This window comes from Arabidopsis lyrata (assembly GCF_000004255.2).
Source record: "Arabidopsis lyrata subsp. lyrata unplaced genomic scaffold ARALYscaffold_1, whole genome shotgun sequence".
NCBI classification, from domain to species: Eukaryota; Viridiplantae; Streptophyta; class Magnoliopsida; order Brassicales; family Brassicaceae; genus Arabidopsis; species Arabidopsis lyrata.
In genome coordinates, this window is record NW_003302555.1 from 4904869 (window position 1) to 4922500 (window position 17632).

Here is a 17632-nt window from a genome sequence, read left to right on the forward strand (position 1 = left end):
TTAGGGTTTATCTTTATAAAGTATTTTCTTTTTCCTTTTCATTTATTAATTTAATTCAATAGAAGATAATATATTTGGGTTCACCACTCGTTCGCCTTTTCTTTTTAGATGGGACTCCTCATTGTGACTTTTTTTCTCGCTCTTCCACAATCTTTGGATGTGTACAAAATAATCGATTGTCGGGGATATACTCAATATGAAACTAGCAACGAAAAAAGTGTTATTGATGGGTTTGAATTTTGAAATTTCATCGATCTGCATATCAATAATTCAGAAAGACATGGATCATGACACAAAGTATACAATAAATTTTATGAATTTCGAAAATAAATTAATTGAGGATAGAAATTCATCAATTACTTAATGAATAATTTTTTTAAAAAAAAACTGATTCAAAAGTATGTCTTAGTTAGGTAACATATAATTCTTGGTTTTCTTGATAATTAATTGACTCGTTTTATATTGGATATTTTACATAGACTTTGAGACTTATTAATAAAACTAACTTACCTTTTTTTTTTTTGTGCAAAACTAACTTACCTTCTCTTACAAATTGTTGAATGAAAATGAGTCGTTCTCCGTTTTTTCTTCTTCTTTATACTCCTATATATTTTCTCAAGAGAGAAAGAGAACCATTGAAGTTGCGAGACTCCTAAATATATATGTAGTTCATGAAAGTCCTGTGACCATACCCTTTATTGTATTTTATTTCACTATACGTTAAATAAATGAAAAGTAAGGTAATAATCATATTGCAGCATGACTTATTTTAGTGGCGTCTAAGAAGCATACATTTTGAGCCATTAAATCTCAAGGTAGACTTTCCCATTAACACAAAAGAAAAAAAGTTGGTACATAAATGTAATCATACCAACATTTACAAATCTTTGGTTTCAATTTTGTAACAAATACCTAAATTTTTGACAAACAAAAAAAAAGTGGCCTAATTTATTGACTTCTATTTAGATGTTTTGATTGAATTTCCTATAATTTAATTGTTTCCTCAAACTCTATGCAATAAAATTATAATTTGATAATTACATTTGAAAGAAAACATGAATCTCCATTTAATATGAGTCGATTATCAAGAGACTTCTTTTTTTACCATCGAAAAACCTTCCTCATAATAACGTTTTTTAGAACTAGAAAATAAAATGTGGTTGTACCATGGAACAATTGAATGGGCCAAGAAGTAAAGTTGATATTGAGCAAACAAAAAAAACGAAATAGATTTTTTTTTTCTTTCGGGCAACTCAAAAAATGAAATAGATATGATGCCTTGACAATAATACAGATCCAAATGAACAATATTGATGAAAATGTGTCTTTAACACCGAATTTATTTTGCATATATTATAGTTTAGACGTAAAAAATAAATTATTATCTTATATGGAAGTAAAATAATGGCTTTGATTGGTGAACAAAAATAAAGACCTACAAGTGGTACAGTTTTTATTTTTACCAATCACAAAAACTTTATCAAAAGTTTTATTCTCACCTTTTTTGTACAGCTCTTTCATACAACTTTGCACTATTCCGGTAAAGCTTACAGCTCCAGTTAACAGTTAAGAAACTTGTACAACTTTTGGCTTTTGGTTAAGAACAACCACAATGGTTAGAAATAAGTTTTGAGTTTCTTATATTTTAAATATTAATATTTTAATATAAAAATAAATAGACCACTAAAAAGAAGACAAATGTACAAAAGGTTTCTAAAATGTTTAGAAACATTCCTTATATAAGGTATGTCTCTTGTTCTCTCTCTTCTTTTTCAATTTTTTTAAATATTTTAATGTTAAAGTATCTTGTAAAAAACCTCCATTGAAGTTGCTCTAACAGTCAGACCTAATATTCTAAAAAATAGAACGAATGTAAAATTGGGGGGTAAAACTGATGCGCTTATGCATTGAGTCACTGACAAAATAACCAATGACTTAAAAGTTCAAGCCCACAGTTCCAAAGGTAGAGGAAGTGGTAAAATTTAGGTGTGGTCTCTTTCTCTCTCTCAATTTTCTCTTTCTACAAATATATACTACTACTTATTTTTATTAATTATTCTCTCCCCAATCAAACAACACTCATCAGAGTCACACATGTGTCACTTTTTTCTTCAGTATTTTATTTTTTAGTATAAAAAATCAAAATAAAACAATAAAAACTTTTTTAACTTGGCAAGTTTCCCGGTATAAATAGATGTATAGATGAACACATTTCATACCACAAAAGAAACCAAGAGCTCTCAAACAAAACAGCCTTTTCCATAAGAACAAAACACTCCCAAAAACTGCAAAAAAAGGGATTTGTAGTCCATCTTCAAGATATGTCTCTTCCTGAAACTAAATCTGATGTCCTTCTTGATGCTTGGGACTTCCAAGGCCGCCCCGCCGATCGCTCAAAAACCGGCGGCTGGGCCAGCGCCGCCATGATTCTTTGTAAGTATAATCACAAAAGCAAAGTTCTGGAGAAAAAGCTACCAACAATATATATGCTGAAGACAACAATTGCAACTTTTTAATGGCATTTACTAAGTTATATTCTTATGGGTATCATTTTCCTTTTTTATGTCTTCCTGATGTATCGAACTTTTTAATTAACAAAAAAAAAATTGTGTGAAGGTATTGAGGCGGTGGAGAGGCTGACGACATTAGGTATCGGAGTTAACCTGGTGACGTATTTGACGGGAACTATGCATTTAGGCAATGCAACGGCGGCTAACACCGTTACCAATTTCCTCGGAACCTCTTTCATGCTCTGTCTCCTCGGTGGCTTCATCGCTGATACCTTTCTCGGCAGGTTTGTATATAAATATATATACATAACTTAACTAAAGTCATTCAATTTCTTTTTAAAATAATAATTTGAGTTCATTCATTTTGTTTTGTATAGGTACCTAACGATTGCTATATTCGCCGCAATCCAAGCCACGGTAAGGACCTCAAAAGTCCCTTTCTCCTTACCAAAACTTATAACCAAGAAAACGAAGAGATTAAACAAAAAAAAGTTGACTAGTCTAATAAACAAATCGAAATAGTAACAACATAAGTCGTTTATTTGGTTATAGTTTTCCGAAAAAATAATATTTATGTTATGGACTATGATGATATCAGGGTGTTTCAATCTTAACTCTATCAACAATCATACCGGGACTTCGACCACCAAGATGCAACCCAACGACGTCGTCTCATTGCGAACAAGCAAGTGGAATACAATTGACGGTCCTATACTTAGCCTTATACCTCACCGCCCTAGGAACGGGAGGCGTGAAGGCTAGTGTCTCGGGTTTCGGGTCGGACCAATTCGATGAGACCGAACCAAAAGAACGATCAAAAATGACATATTTCTTCAACCGTTTCTTCTTTTGTATCAACGTTGGCTCTCTTTTAGCCGTGACGGTTCTTGTCTACGTACAAGACGATGTTGGACGCAAATGGGGCTATGGAATTTGTGCGTTTGCGATCGTGCTTGCACTCAGCGTTTTCTTGGCCGGCACAAACCGCTACCGTTTCAAGAAGTTGATCGGTAGTCCGATGACGCAGGTTGCTGCGGTTATCGTGGCAGCGTGGAGGAATAGGAAGCTCGAGCTGCCGGCAGATCCGTCGTATCTCTACGACGTGGACGATATTATTGCGGCGGAAGGTTCGATGAAGGGTAAACAAAAGCTGCCACACACCGAACAATTCCGGTACGATTCTTTTAACTAAATCATCATTTGCTTTCCACTAAATTTTTTTAACATATTTTACTAAAAGATCCCACGTACGATTCCCAAAATTTACAATAATTTTAAGATAAAAATTTGACACTTTTTCTTTTTCATTTAAGGGCTAATTTCAAATAATTGAGGTGTTGGTTCCCTTAATTGAATGTGATCGTATCACTAGACTTTAAAAATGTGAAATTAAAAGTGGGGTTGTGTGGGTGAGAAATAACTCGAAAAGCTCGTGTCCTTTAATTATAGTGGGACCACAAATATTTCTCATTATATGCCTACTTGGCATTAGAAATCAATTTTTTTTTTTACAGCCATTAGAAATTAATTAAAAGGTCTTGAATATCTTTCTTTGTCTTTTGTTATGGGAAAAATAAATTATTTTCATAATATTATTACTCGACCATACAGCGAAACTGGTCCATGATTCGAATTTTACAGCTAATTACAACATTTTTGGATTTTTTGGGTTCAAAGTCCCTACTTTGTCATTTTATATCGTAGATTTTTTCTTTAGAATTCTCTCTGTGTATCAGTGTATATATATGTGTGCATGTGTATCTTTGTTAGATAACACGTTAAGTTCGGTTCATATAATAGGTAGGAAAAGAAAAGAAGTCTCTCATAATGATAAAATAAATTCAGATAAACAAATGAATAAGTATATGCAAGTGGTTAGAAAATAAATATCAAGTGGGGTTAAAATTCTCCATCTTTACTTTTTACCTATAGAATAATTGTAAAGAAAATTTAACACCCACTCGTAGAATATTTGGTTTTTAAACAAATAGTATTTTCATCGGGTCTGATTGGTAACATATTTAGCTTTACATTTTTTGCTGTAGAAATATGATTGTAGGTTTATTTGTTATGGCTGTAAATTTTATTGTTGTAGTATTTTGGCTGTAGAATTTAAAATTTTGGAAAGTTGAAAATTATGTACTTTAGAAAAAAAAGGTTTTCTATAGCAAAAAATAAATAAATTAAAGAAATATTTTGGGTGTGAAAAAAAAAAAGAAAAATCAAAGCTTCTAAAGCTTGATTGGATGTATTTCAAATCTTTATAAATTTTTTTGCTTTGTAAATACTTTAAAGCATTTGCCAATCAAGCTCATATCATTGCGAAAAATTAAATACATCAATTTATTATTTATCATTATATTATTATTATCAACTAATACTAAGGCCACTTCCATCAGTTACATACCCATTTAAGTATTTAAACAATATAATAATAATATTTTTTATGATTCAATTATTTAATAAATTAGATATTAGTTTGAACCAATAAAAAAAAATCATCTGTAGATATGATATTTAGAGGTTTCTTTGCAGAGAAAAATTTCTTCTCTCTTTTATCCTTTTTCTAATTTTTCTTATATTTTAATAGAAAATTTCTGGATAAGAAACTGCTCTAGTGCTTAACTTAAATACACATTCACTGACTCGTTGAGTTTTTTTTCCCTTAAGTACGGTATCTTTTATTTTTGCTAACTTAAGTACAGTATCTTTTATCCATCAATCCCTATGCATGCCTACATAGAAACAAAAGAATCCAAAGGAATCAATTTTTTTTAATTCCAGATAATTTATGGAAATCTATTTAGCATCTCTAGATATTTGAATTTCTTCCTTTTTGGAAATAAAATTAATAAAAAAGATGAGACGAGAAGTTAGGGAGACAGGTATTTTGTCTGTAGTGAAAACGATCAAATTTCGTGTCGTCGTACCTCCACTACTTTACACCTTCACCGGGACAGACCCAAAGTTAGGCATAATTAAGAACCCTAGCGTCACATGCACGACACGTGCTTTGCGTGCTCGGTGCTTCATTTAATTTGTCTTTCGTTTGGGTCTCTCTAAAAGGTAGTTGAAAACTAAAGAAAAAACAAACTTTTACATTTTTCCATATTTTCAAACTCTAACTTTTCTTTTCCTACACTATTTTAAAAGCAATTACGTATGTGGATATGTAGTATTCATGCATGTGTGTGAAGGGTATATTATCTTGAAAAGATTCCACGTAACTATCTCCACACATGTTGATTCAAATATTCAATGCGTAAGCTATATTCCAAAAAAGAAAGTATTATTGATAATAATAATAATAAATCTATGAAATTTCAATAAATAGGGACATTTCACATTTTCTAAGAAACACACAAAAGATCTTTTGTCAAAAATCTAAGACTTGTCTTTAATCCAACAAAATAGTTTTATCTCCGGTTTACATAATTTACAATTATATTATAACTATTTCTTATATATCATTTTTGATACCACAGTTCATTGGATAAGGCAGCAATAAGGGATCAGGAAGCGGGAGTTACCTCGAATATATTCAACAAGTGGACACTCTCAACACTAACAGATGTTGAGGAAGTGAAACAAATCGTGCGGATGTTACCAATTTGGGCAACATGCATCCTCTTCTGGACCGTCCACGCCCAATTAACGACATTATCAGTAGCACAATCCGAGACAATGGACCGTCACATCGGGAGCTTTGAGATCCCTCCAGCATCGATGGCAGTCTTCTACGTCGGTGGCCTCCTCCTAACCACCGCCCTCTATGACCGTGTCGCCATTCGCCTATGCAAAAAGCTATTCAACTACCCCCATGGTCTTAGACCGCTTCAACGGATCGGTTTGGGGCTTTTATTCGGATCAATGGCTATGGCTGTGGCTGCTTTGGTAGAGCTAAAACGTCTTAGAACCGCGAATTCCCATGGTCCAACGGTCAAAACACTTCCTCTAGGGTTTTATCTACTCATCCCACAATATCTTATTGTCGGTATCGGCGAGGCGTTAATCTACACGGGACAGTTAGATTTCTTCTTGAGAGAGTGCCCTAAAGGTATGAAAGGGATGAGCACGGGTCTATTGCTGAGCACATTGGCATTAGGGTTTTTCTTCAGCTCGGTTCTCGTGACCATCGTCGAGAAATTCACCGGGAAAGCTCATCCATGGATTGCCGATGATCTCAACAAGGGCCGTCTTTACAATTTCTATTGGCTTGTGGCCGTACTTGTCGCCTTGAACTTCCTTATTTTCCTCGTTTTCTCTAAGTGGTACGTTTACAAAGAAAAAAGACTAGCTGATGTCGGGATTGAGTTGGATGATGAGCCGAGTATTCCAATGGGTCATTGATCATCATCATGATGATGAACACTGTGCATGTCTATGTTGATATGTTTGCTTTGATTTTGAGTTTTGTGGTATATTTTATGATGATTTTTCTTAATTACCTCTTGCTTCCGAGTCGACAAATAATGGACCGACCGATAAGGGATAAAAGTTAAAGTTTTCCCATCAGGTTCTGTATAAAAGCAGAAATTGTAAAATTTCCTAAGATTTGACGCAATTAACGTCTTTTTGTCTTGAATTTCCATTTTCATATACTTTCCAGTATGTCAAAAAACTTAAAAATTTCAAGACTTGAGATTGATGCAAACATGCAATCAACGATTTATTTGTTCACTTATTTTTACATTATTGTTTTCAAATATGAGTAATTTGGACCAGCACGGCAGCACTAGGCGACTAGCTAGTGGACACACCTTTTGTAATCTTGGTAAACAAAACAGAAAAGTTTGTTTTTAATACTAGAATTGAATTCATGACCGAGCTCTGAGAATTTACTGGCTCAATTGTCTCTCGATGACGACTGGTCAAGTGATTAATTTGAATTATTAAGGAGCTGCATGATTAAGTCCAATACATATATAATTTATTAAAATATGACAATGATCAAATATGATTTACTTTTTTTTGTTGTTGGGCAAGATCAATATGATTTACTATGATCCCTTTATCTTACACTTGTTACTTTTATACTCCCTCCGTTTCGTTTTAGTTGTCGTTTAAGGTTTTCTCACACAAATTAAGAAAAACATTAAATTTTCTGTTTTACCCTTTATTAATATATCTTATAAAAAATTTCATTGGTCAAAACATTAGAATTTTTACCAAACATTTGCATTGAAAACCTAAAACGACAACTATTATAAAACAAAATTTAAGTCCTAAAACGACAACTAAAACGAAACAGAGGGAGTATTATATTACTATATAGCTGATTGGATAAAGAATCTTCGGTGTCCACAATGTGTTATGCGAATATATAGTTACGAAATACTATAAAGAATTAATGATTATTTCATCAATATAAAAAATTGAACTTATTCATATCATCATATGCAACATAGTATAGTGTTAAAATAGAATATATAGTTTTGTTTAAGATTCTGGTTTTAAGGAAATAAAATCCATTATGATTACGAAAACCATTTTACATTCAAAGATTTTGATTTCATTGCCTAAAATGATCTAGTTTTTATTTTATTTATTAGGTGTGAGAAACTAGACAAATACTTCTATTGTTTCAAAATATAAGATGTTTTAGACATTTTATTTTGTTTCATATTATAACATGTTTTGCAAGTTTCTATGTCGCAAATATAAATGCATTTGATCATTTGTGACCATTTATATTCTGCAGTATTTTTTATGATTGGTGAGATTTGTCTTTATTAAATATAAATCATATTTTTTAAAAGAAAAACAAAACCTAAATATATGTGTTTTTACCTTAAACATCTTATAATCTGAAACAGAGAGAGTAATTAGTATAGTTATAATCATGATGAATCGTCATCGAATCGGTCTTAATTTCGAGATAAAGATAAACCCCTCATGCAGTTGTTCCAAAATTATAGAAGATGAGCTAATTGTAGGGATCTTAATTTGTTTTGCACTGTATTTAATTTGCTTACGATATAAAATAGTAAGGAATGTTCTGTGCACGTTTCTTTGTCTAACTGCTGTCTCCCAAATCTTATCTAGTTTTCAAATACAAAATAATAATTCTCATATATATTGATCACTTCTGGCCTGGATACTAGATAGATCAATATAATTAAATCCATTCTTCCATATGGACATTAATTAATCAAATCCATCGATTCGTGAACTAAAAACTTAAATTTAGTAACCATATATATATATATGCTTGTGATATTTCTTTCAACAACTTTCTTTACCGTATTGGAGGCTTGGAGCTGGGACATAGTATTGTAGCATACAGTAATTAGTTAAACTAGTTTCATTTAATTTTATGATTTTTATTTAATATTTGTAGGAAATTATAATACTAACAAACCTTCTCTCTTTTTTTGTTTCTTTCCATTCTGAGTATATATATATATATATATTAAAAATTAGTCATATATTTTAATAATATTAGTTGGCCCAAATACATTAAATGCCAGCAATATAATATACTGTAATTTGCATATTCTCCACTATATTCGCGACAATTAAAGAACAAAACTAGTGGTGAAAAATAAAAATAGAGAACAAAATTAGAAATATCTTGAGAAGTAAACATATGAATATGATTTACTGTAATGATTGGTGGAAGAGCAATAATGATGAAATGAGACTTTTTGGATCTGGAAACTACAGTAGCCAATCACAACGTGTAATAATGAACTTTTGGTTTAAAGAATTCTAGTTTAGCAACTTTAGTTTAATGTGTCTTTATTTGACTTAGAAAAGACATGAAAGGGGGAAGAATTAACTTTTTCTTTTTAACAGAGTATCTTTCCATTGGTTTGTCTTTCTTTTTTTTCTTTTTTTCTTTCTGTTTACTGGTCACAAAAAGACCGCAACTTCTTTAAAAAAGATCGAACTAGGATAGGGTCACTTAGACCTGGGCAAAATAACTGAATCATAAAAACCGAATTAATACCGAAGCAAAAAGAATCGAACCATAACCGAATCAAAATTTTTAAATACTTAAATGGATCCTAAATTTTAGAACCGAAATAACCAGAATCGGAACCGAACCGAAATATTTCGAGTACCCGAAAATACCCAAAGTATGAGATTATATCTAAAAATATTGGTTATTTTTAGATCGAATAACCAAAAATACACGAAATACCAACAAATATTAAGAAAATACCAAGATATCTAAAAATACCCAAAAATATCCAAAATACCTAAAAACATCTGAAATAAAATATCCGAATGGATCCTAAACTTCATAACCGAAAGAACCGAAACCGAACAGAAATTGTTTGGTTCCTTTATGGATCCTAAACTCTAAAACCGAAAGAACCGGAACTGAACCGAAACCGAACCAGAACCGAACGGATACCCGAACGTCCATGCCTAATCCACAACACCTAAAAACCGTGGGTAAATTTTAAAGCGTTTATTTATTGAATATACTTTTAAGATATATAAGTTGGTATTCTGTAAATCAATGTTTAATGTGCTAAATGATAATATGTAATTTTAAAATAATATATCACATGCTTATATTAAGAAAATAAAAGTTTATTGATATTTACATTAAAAAGAATGATAAAAAGGCTATTTATAATTACCTATTTTAGTGTAAGACTTGCATCTTTATATTAAGAAAACTTTTTTCGACATGGACTTGATTAGATCAAACAAGTTAATTGGGTTGCTAACTCATTCGCATTGGAGCTTAGCCCATAAAAGTGGGCCGAGGTAGATAGATAATTAAGCCTATTTAAACTTTCATGATTGTTGAGTGGTGGTTTTGAGTTTGGGCTTAAACCGTTTATGACTCAAAAATATTTACAGTATGAAAATAACCAAAGACAATTCTAAAGCAGAAGAGGTAGAATCAATCAACAATGTTGATTAGAACTTGGAAAATCAAACCGGGACTACTAATCCACATGGAGTTGAAGATTGCATTTAACTTCCAACGATCTATACTGACAATTTGAAAATGTAAAGATAAGAAATGATAGGCTTAAGTAACAATTTGAGAGAGAATGAGAAAATGAATGTCATCGTCTCACTAGCCTTTCCTCTTATCATAAACAATGTCATAAGTTAAAACAAATAAATCGAAAACAAAGACTGTTATAAGATTACATGATGAAGCAATTGTATGAAAGAATCTGAATCCGGGAAGGTATCGATATCACTCGGATTTTCGCTTTCTTTTACCAAAGCACCTCTGTGGTGCTGAACGTTTGTTTCTTGGGTTTGCTCTGAATTTGACATCTTTCGTCTTTCCCTGCAACTTCTTGTACTCTCTTGATCTCAAAACTGCTTCCAAGATGTTAATGTCTTCTCGGATCTCGTGTCTGGAAAGCGACGTTAAGCTCGGGAGTATCTCTTTTTGGAAGTTTTTCATTCTTCTCCCTCTTCTCAGCTTGAGTCCAATCTCTTTGTTGCTATCTCTTGTGATGTTATTCAGCTCATCTCGAGCCACTGATGACACACAGAAGTCTTCTTCAGTGTTAGTTTCTCTTATTCCTAATGTGTGTCGCTCATATGAATCGCAAGAACATCCCGGTTCCGCTTTACCCATCTCGGGTTTATCTGGAAAGTCTTGATCTTGAGATGAGCTGTTGATTCTTGACACAAGCTTTGATTGCAAGTCTTGATTTTGATATGAAATCTCCGATATGTGGACTAATGATTCAGCTGCCATTTGAATCACTTCAGACGAATCTTCCTCCTCGTTACAACATCCATTCCCCTCCAGTAAGTCTTCTGTGTTGGTAAACTCAAGCCGGGTACGGCAAGAAGGCTCCAGTGCTCGAGGAGAAGAACTTCTTCTTGACTCTGTCCTCGAGTTGTTTTCAGTGGTGCAGCAAGAAGTATACGAAGCTGGAGATGCTGTGCCGTCTTTTTCATGAACATTTTGGCATTGAGGAGAGCAAAGCGGTGTAGGACCATCATCTATTCCACTCTTCTCGCAGCTCGTTTCTGTCTCCTCCTCGATGTATGGACAGTTCAGATCTTGTAAGAAACAATAATGAGGTTCGGAAACAGACTCATCAACCGGGGTACTATTAAGATCCAGTAAACTTGGCTCCTTGCTAGTCGTTTTATCACTATCATACTCAACGAGAGATTGATCCACCACCTTCAGAATGTTTGAGCTGATCCGATCAAAGAACAACGGTTTTGTTTCAGGATTTCTCACAGTAACATAGCTAACAGAAGCCGCAGCATGCTCTGTAGTCTCTCTATGGGAGACCCCAGTGGGAGGAGGTTCTTCAAGATCAATAACAATTCTTGGATTTCTCTTCCCACTCCAGTTTGTGGTTGATGCTTCCTTCACATTATTAGCATCGTGCCCCGAATGTAATCTCATCTCTACGGTATCTCGGTAACCACCAATGCCGTAAAATTTCCCAGAACCAAGTGTCTCATGAAAGTTAGTATAAGCGTAGTGATCTGCAGGAAGCCGAAGATCGATATCTTTCGCCAGCAGCTTAGGTGAGTTTAGTCTCTGATATCCATCGTCGGACTTGGAGCTCTCGCTTTTCACCTGATACACCTGAAATGAAAAATCTTGTGAACAATCTAACAACACATCAAAAAAGGTCAAAACTTGAAACAAACTAGAATCCGAATAAGCTACACAATCTCTACCTGTCTCCCAAACAGAGTGACCATATTGATTGGAGTCTGCTTAGAAGTCTCTTTATATGATACAACATGTTTCTGTGACAACACTTCTTCTTTGGACAAACCGAAGAAATACATCGTGCCGCCGTCTAGTCTAACTAACTCTTTTATACAATGGTCCCGTCCCTATCAAATACCAACAACGCACATACACAGGGCAAAATGAGATGATCAATACCTAAAATCAAACTGTATAAAAGGATCAACATGAACATTCTAATATCAGTTCATGAATAAGAGTTTACGCAAGGTCAAGGTCATTCTACAAAGAACAAGAAAAGTATAACAACAACAGCAATGCTCATAATTGGACAAAAAAAATTTGGTGATCTTGAAAAAGAATCAGATTCTGTTACTATGTAATCAAATTTTCGATGGTTTGATTCTAAAAACCTCTGCTAAACCCTCCTAAGTCATTAGATGAAAACTAAACCTAGTGTTTATTGATAATCCAAACACAAAAATCTTGAGGCTTCTGATATATAACTTTTCAAAGCATGCAAATAAGTAAAAAAATTCAATAAGTGATTCCATAAAAAGAAACAATCGTATATAAATTCATTATTCACATTTTGATGATAGATATAAACATATTCCTAAATCCCGAATTCAACAGAAGAACTATAAGAGGAAAAGTAAAAGCATCAACTTCATGACGAACAAAGAAACATAGTACTGCTTCGACTTTAGATAAAAAAAAAAAAAACTAATAAAAATAACAATCTATAAAAATTTCAATATGAATTAATTTTCTTAGAATTAAAGAATTACCCAGAGAGAGAATAAAAAAGCTTGAAGCTTTCCAATGGAGGAACAGATCTGGGGGAGACGAGAACAGGAGAAAAAAAAATATCTCAAGAAGAAAAGAGATCCATGGTCAGATTCCAATGGTTATTGTCTCCATCAATATACACACAAATAACGTGTATCTGTAATTATCACATAAATTTTTTATAAATATAAAAATCGGATCATGAGGAGCGATAGAGCGAGAGAGAGAGAGAGGAGACTCTCTCAAATCTCAGAAATAGAGAGAGATAAAAATGGTCTCTTAGTGGTTAGTGTGCAAACATCAGCTAACTTTTTCAGAGATTTATAATAAATAAAACTTTTATAAGAAGAACAAAATTACTATTTTGACAAAGATTTTTAGGTGTGTGTTTAGGATTCCTTACTTTTTTCCTTTTATCCTAATTATGATCGAATTTGGGTTGTTTAGTCATTTAATTGGTGACCATAATATAATACTCCTTCCGTTTTATAAAATGTGTCATTTTAAGGTTTTAATCTCGTTTTACAAAAATGTCATTTTGTGTTTTCAATGCAGTTTTAGACTAATTCTCTTTTTTATCCTCATTATTTTAACTTATTAATTAGAGAGAATATTATTTAGTGTATTAATAAGAGGTAAAAACGAAATTTGTTTATTTTTCTTAATTTGTGTGAAAAATATGACAATTTTTGTGAAATAGAGGGAGTAGTGTTTTTTTTTTCTTCTTTAAATAGAAAATTAATAAATTGAATAAAAAAAAAAAGAAAAAAAAAAAAGAGTATTTGTTGTAGGCAGCCGCAGCTGTGTCGTGTAGTGGGAGATTATATGGTCAGATCTGTGTGGGTTGGAGAAAAAAGAGGGACCAAACATAAGTGTTGGGACAGTAGAAGGCTTTGTAGCCCAGTTTCCAGCTTTTTCCATCTTTTTCTCTTAATTGCAGCATTCCCCCGCATATATTTATTGTTATCTTCCTTATGTTATTACCTCTCTCGTACGATCTAAATTAAACCATTTTAATTTGAATAAATTACGGATTTTGTCCTTTTTCATAAGGGTATTTGTGGATTTTGTCCTTTTCTGAATAATTTATGCATTTTGTCCTTTTTCATGCTCCAAAAATATGATTTAACATGCGTTTCACTCGTTATGTTTGGGTTTAGTCGGTTCCATTTGTTCTTAGGGTTTAGTATTTGGTATAAAGTACGTATTTTTGGAAAAAAAAATCCTAAATACGTACATTTTTAAGTGTTAAAAAAGGGCAAAATCCGTAAACTATTCAAAAAAGAGCATTTTCATAAGTTTTTCCCAAAAAAGGGCATTTTAAACAATAATCCCTTTTAATTTCTACTACTATAATTTTTTAAACAATACTAGTGTACTATACTTGTTACTATATAAGTTATGAGATGGGTCCTTTCTCGATTCTATCATTTTTAAGCGTTCGGTGTACGGGAATAGAATTTTTCTTTACTGTCTTGGTTTTCGGATTTTTTTTTTCTCAAAGTAAAAAGTTGTACTTTTTTTGGTTTTCTACATTTTGTTTTCTCTTTAATAACCCTCCTTTTTTTTAATGGATATATCATATATAAATAGAGCAGTGAATTACTTTCACAAATGAAATTTATACGATACTTCTTCTGTTTCGTTTTACTTGTCGTTTTATAGTTAAAATTTTGTTTTATAATAGTTATCGTTTTAGGTTTTTAATGCAAATGTTTGGTGAAAATTCTAGTTTTATCTCTACTGTTTTAATATTTTGGTCAATAAATTTTTTATAAAATATATTAATAAAAGATAAAACAGAAAATTTAATGTTTTTCTTAATTTGTGTGAAAAAACCTTAAACGACAACTAAAACGAAACGGAGGAAGTATATGTTTATTTAATTTTAAATAGTGATACAATTTTACGTTTTTTGGTAATATTAAATTTTCTTATCGTCTGAGAAAAACTTGAGAAAGTATACGGTCATGAACACGTGTATGACTTTTACACGTGCGAGAAAGAGGTTGCACTATCGTCTATCGAACTTGTAATCCCCATACGTAGTGAAATTTGGAAATACTCTAATTAACGGTCCAATTTTTTTTTTTTTGTTAAAGTTAACGGTCCAATTTCAAGACCATTTACTTATATGTATAAGGATCGTAACACACTCTTCACGAAACAAATACTTTGACTGATACAATGACACCACCGCCTAACTCAATCAGCTCACGTAACGTGGCCGTGATCGGAGCCGGAGCTGCCGGGCTTGTGGCGGCTCGAGAGCTTCGTCGTGAAGGGCACACCGTCACCGCCTTTGAGCGTCAGAAACAAGTAGGAGGACTTTGGGTTTACACTCCAAATGTCGAGCCAGACTCACTGAACATCGACCCGGATCGAACCATCGTCCACTCGAGCATCTACCAATCCCTCCGCACCAACCTCCCACGAGAGTGTATGGGTTACAGTGACTTCCCGTTTGTGACCCAACCCGACGACGAGACCAGGGACCCGAGACGGTACCCGGATCAGAGGGAAGTCATGAGGTATCTGCAGGACTTCGCCAAAGAGTTTGATATTAACGAGATGATCCGATTCGAGACAGAGGTTTTGCGTGTGGAGCCGGCGGCGGAGAACAGTCGTGAATGGAGAGTTCAATTTAGGAGCTCAAATGGTGTCTCCGGCGAAGATATCTTCGATGCAGTCGTAGTTTGCAATGGTCACTTCACTGAGCCTCGTCTTGCCCATATTCCTGGTAAGTAATTTCAAGCGTAATTAGTTTGCAGTTAGAAGTCCAAATGAGTTTTAAATATCAAAAAGAACACCAAATAGAATGTTGTTAAATGCAAAATCGTGCATAATCATCTATTCTATTCATCTTCTTGAGATATATAATTCAAGAATAACATGTTATATTTCCTCAATTCTAAGTTGTAAAAGATATTGTTAATTTTCAAAAAGATTAGTGTAAACGATTATGCTTTGTAAGTTGAACAATATGCTTTGGTTGACATATTTTACATGTTAATTATTTTAACTATAAGAAAAAGTCTTATTCCACTAGCTAATTCACTATTCATCAATCGTAGTTAATTACTCATTTTGAAATCCCAATGTGTGAATGTTTAGGCGCATATTTTGTAATTTCTCTTGTCATGGCCAGGAAAGCAAATCCATAGCCACAATTATCGTGTTCCAGATCCATTCAAAGATCAAGTATTTACAAAAGCCCACAAATCAATTTGACTATTTAGTCTTTTCAGTTTCTTAAATGTTTCGTTATAGATTAGGTTGAGATCAACAATGTCGTTGTTTGAGATGTGTAGGTGGTGATAGTGATAGGAAACCAATCCAGTGGAAGTGATATTAGCAGGGACATAGCAACCTTGGCAAAAGAAGTCCATATTGCAGCTAAATCTGATGCATACGAAAAGGAAAGTTCCATTTATAGCAATCTACATATTCATCCGACGGTAAGTAAAAATAATGAAAACCAAAAACAGAGAAATTAATAAAAAAACAGAGAAAATTAATAAAAATATAATTTAATTTTGATTTATGATTACTTGATTTCCTCCACCCTGATATGTTATAGATTGACCGCGTGTATGCGGATGGTTCGGTTGTTTTCCAAGACGGGAAAGTGGTATTTGCGGATGCCATAGTACATTGCACCGGCTACAAGTATTGCTTCCCATTTCTTGAAACTAATGGTTATGTGACCGTTGAAGATAACCGTGTTGGACCATTATACAAGCATGTCTTTCCGCCAGCGCTTGCCCCTGGCCTCTCCTTTATCGGTTTACCTTCAATGGTTAGTAAATCTTATATATCTATACAACTGATTATGATGGTTTTATTTTTTTGATTCAAATTGATCTTGTACGTATTCGTTTAAATTTCATGATAATAGACTCTGATTACTCATTGGACTCATTACTTGGTTCGAACTTTGTTCTTAATCCAGGCGTTGCAATTCTTTATGTTTGAAATCCAAAGCAAATGGGTCGCTTCGGTTTTATCGGGTCGTGTTAAGCTTCCGTCGGAGGACAAAATGATGGAAGATATCATAGCTTTCTATGCAAAGCTTAAATCTTTGGGTATTCCCAAGAGATTTACGCATTTTCTAACTAATCCTCAATGGACTCCGATGTTCGAAAAGCTTAAGCCACATGAAGCAGTTTTGATCTCGCAAACTGAGTATTTCAACTGGATTGCGGAACAGTGTGGTAGCCCGTCCATCGAACGTTGGAGAGAGGAACAATACAATATAGCCATAAAAAAAGATGATGAAACTTTTCGTGACGAATGGGATGATGATGATCTTATCGAAGAAGCCTACCGGGATTTTGCTAAAATCAAACCGACCAAAGTTTGTTGCTCTACATAATAAACCCACTTTAAATGCACTTTGAGACAAGAGTTAAAATTTCGATGTTGGTGTTATGAATAAAGGTTACAAAAACTTTTTGGTAATCCACAAAATCGAAAGTTTTTTATGCGGTTGTTAGGTGATTAATCTGAAAGGTTTAAAAGTTTTTTCTTCGGTTGGTTCCAATCGGAAAGGTGATTAGCAAAGTTTGACTGTTCAATATCTTTTTTTGTATTTATAGAATATATTACCACTATTTTATTTACAAAATAAATTTTAATCAAAAAGAGAATATATGAACACTTAAATAAGATCTCGATT

The 17632-nt window shown here is 33.1% G+C and overlaps 3 protein-coding genes across 3 annotated transcripts; 2 read left to right on the forward strand and 1 right to left on the reverse strand.

The window, feature by feature from the left end:
• Positions 1 to 2205: 2205 nt before the first annotated feature.
• LOC9328738 (protein NRT1/ PTR FAMILY 6.3) lies at positions 2206 to 7095 on the forward strand. Its single transcript, XM_002889869.2, has 5 exons — positions 2206 to 2433; positions 2617 to 2794; positions 2888 to 2927; positions 3109 to 3683; positions 5996 to 7095. The coding sequence occupies exons 1-5, from the start codon at positions 2322 to 2324 to the stop codon at positions 6858 to 6860; spliced, it is 1770 nt and encodes a 589-aa protein (XP_002889915.1). The 5' UTR covers positions 2206 to 2321; the 3' UTR covers positions 6861 to 7095.
• A 3429-nt stretch (positions 7096 to 10524) lies between these two features.
• On the reverse strand, positions 10525 to 13204 carry LOC9325980. Its single transcript, XM_021013076.1, has 3 exons — positions 12954 to 13204; positions 12147 to 12308; positions 10525 to 12051 (listed from the first exon to the last, which is right to left on the reverse strand). The coding sequence occupies exons 2-3, from the start codon at positions 12258 to 12260 to the stop codon at positions 10681 to 10683; spliced, it is 1485 nt and encodes a 494-aa protein (XP_020868735.1). The 5' UTR covers positions 12261 to 12308; positions 12954 to 13204; the 3' UTR covers positions 10525 to 10680.
• Positions 13205 to 15070: 1866 nt separating this feature from the next.
• LOC9328739 (flavin-containing monooxygenase FMO GS-OX-like 6) lies at positions 15071 to 17477 on the forward strand. The gene is made up of 5 exons (XM_021011631.1): positions 15071 to 15697; positions 16088 to 16155; positions 16266 to 16412; positions 16535 to 16753; positions 16907 to 17477. Exons 1-5 carry the CDS (start codon positions 15142 to 15144, stop codon positions 17327 to 17329), a joined length of 1413 nt encoding a protein of 470 aa, XP_020867290.1. The 5' UTR covers positions 15071 to 15141; the 3' UTR covers positions 17330 to 17477.
• Positions 17478 to 17632: the final 155 nt, after the last annotated feature.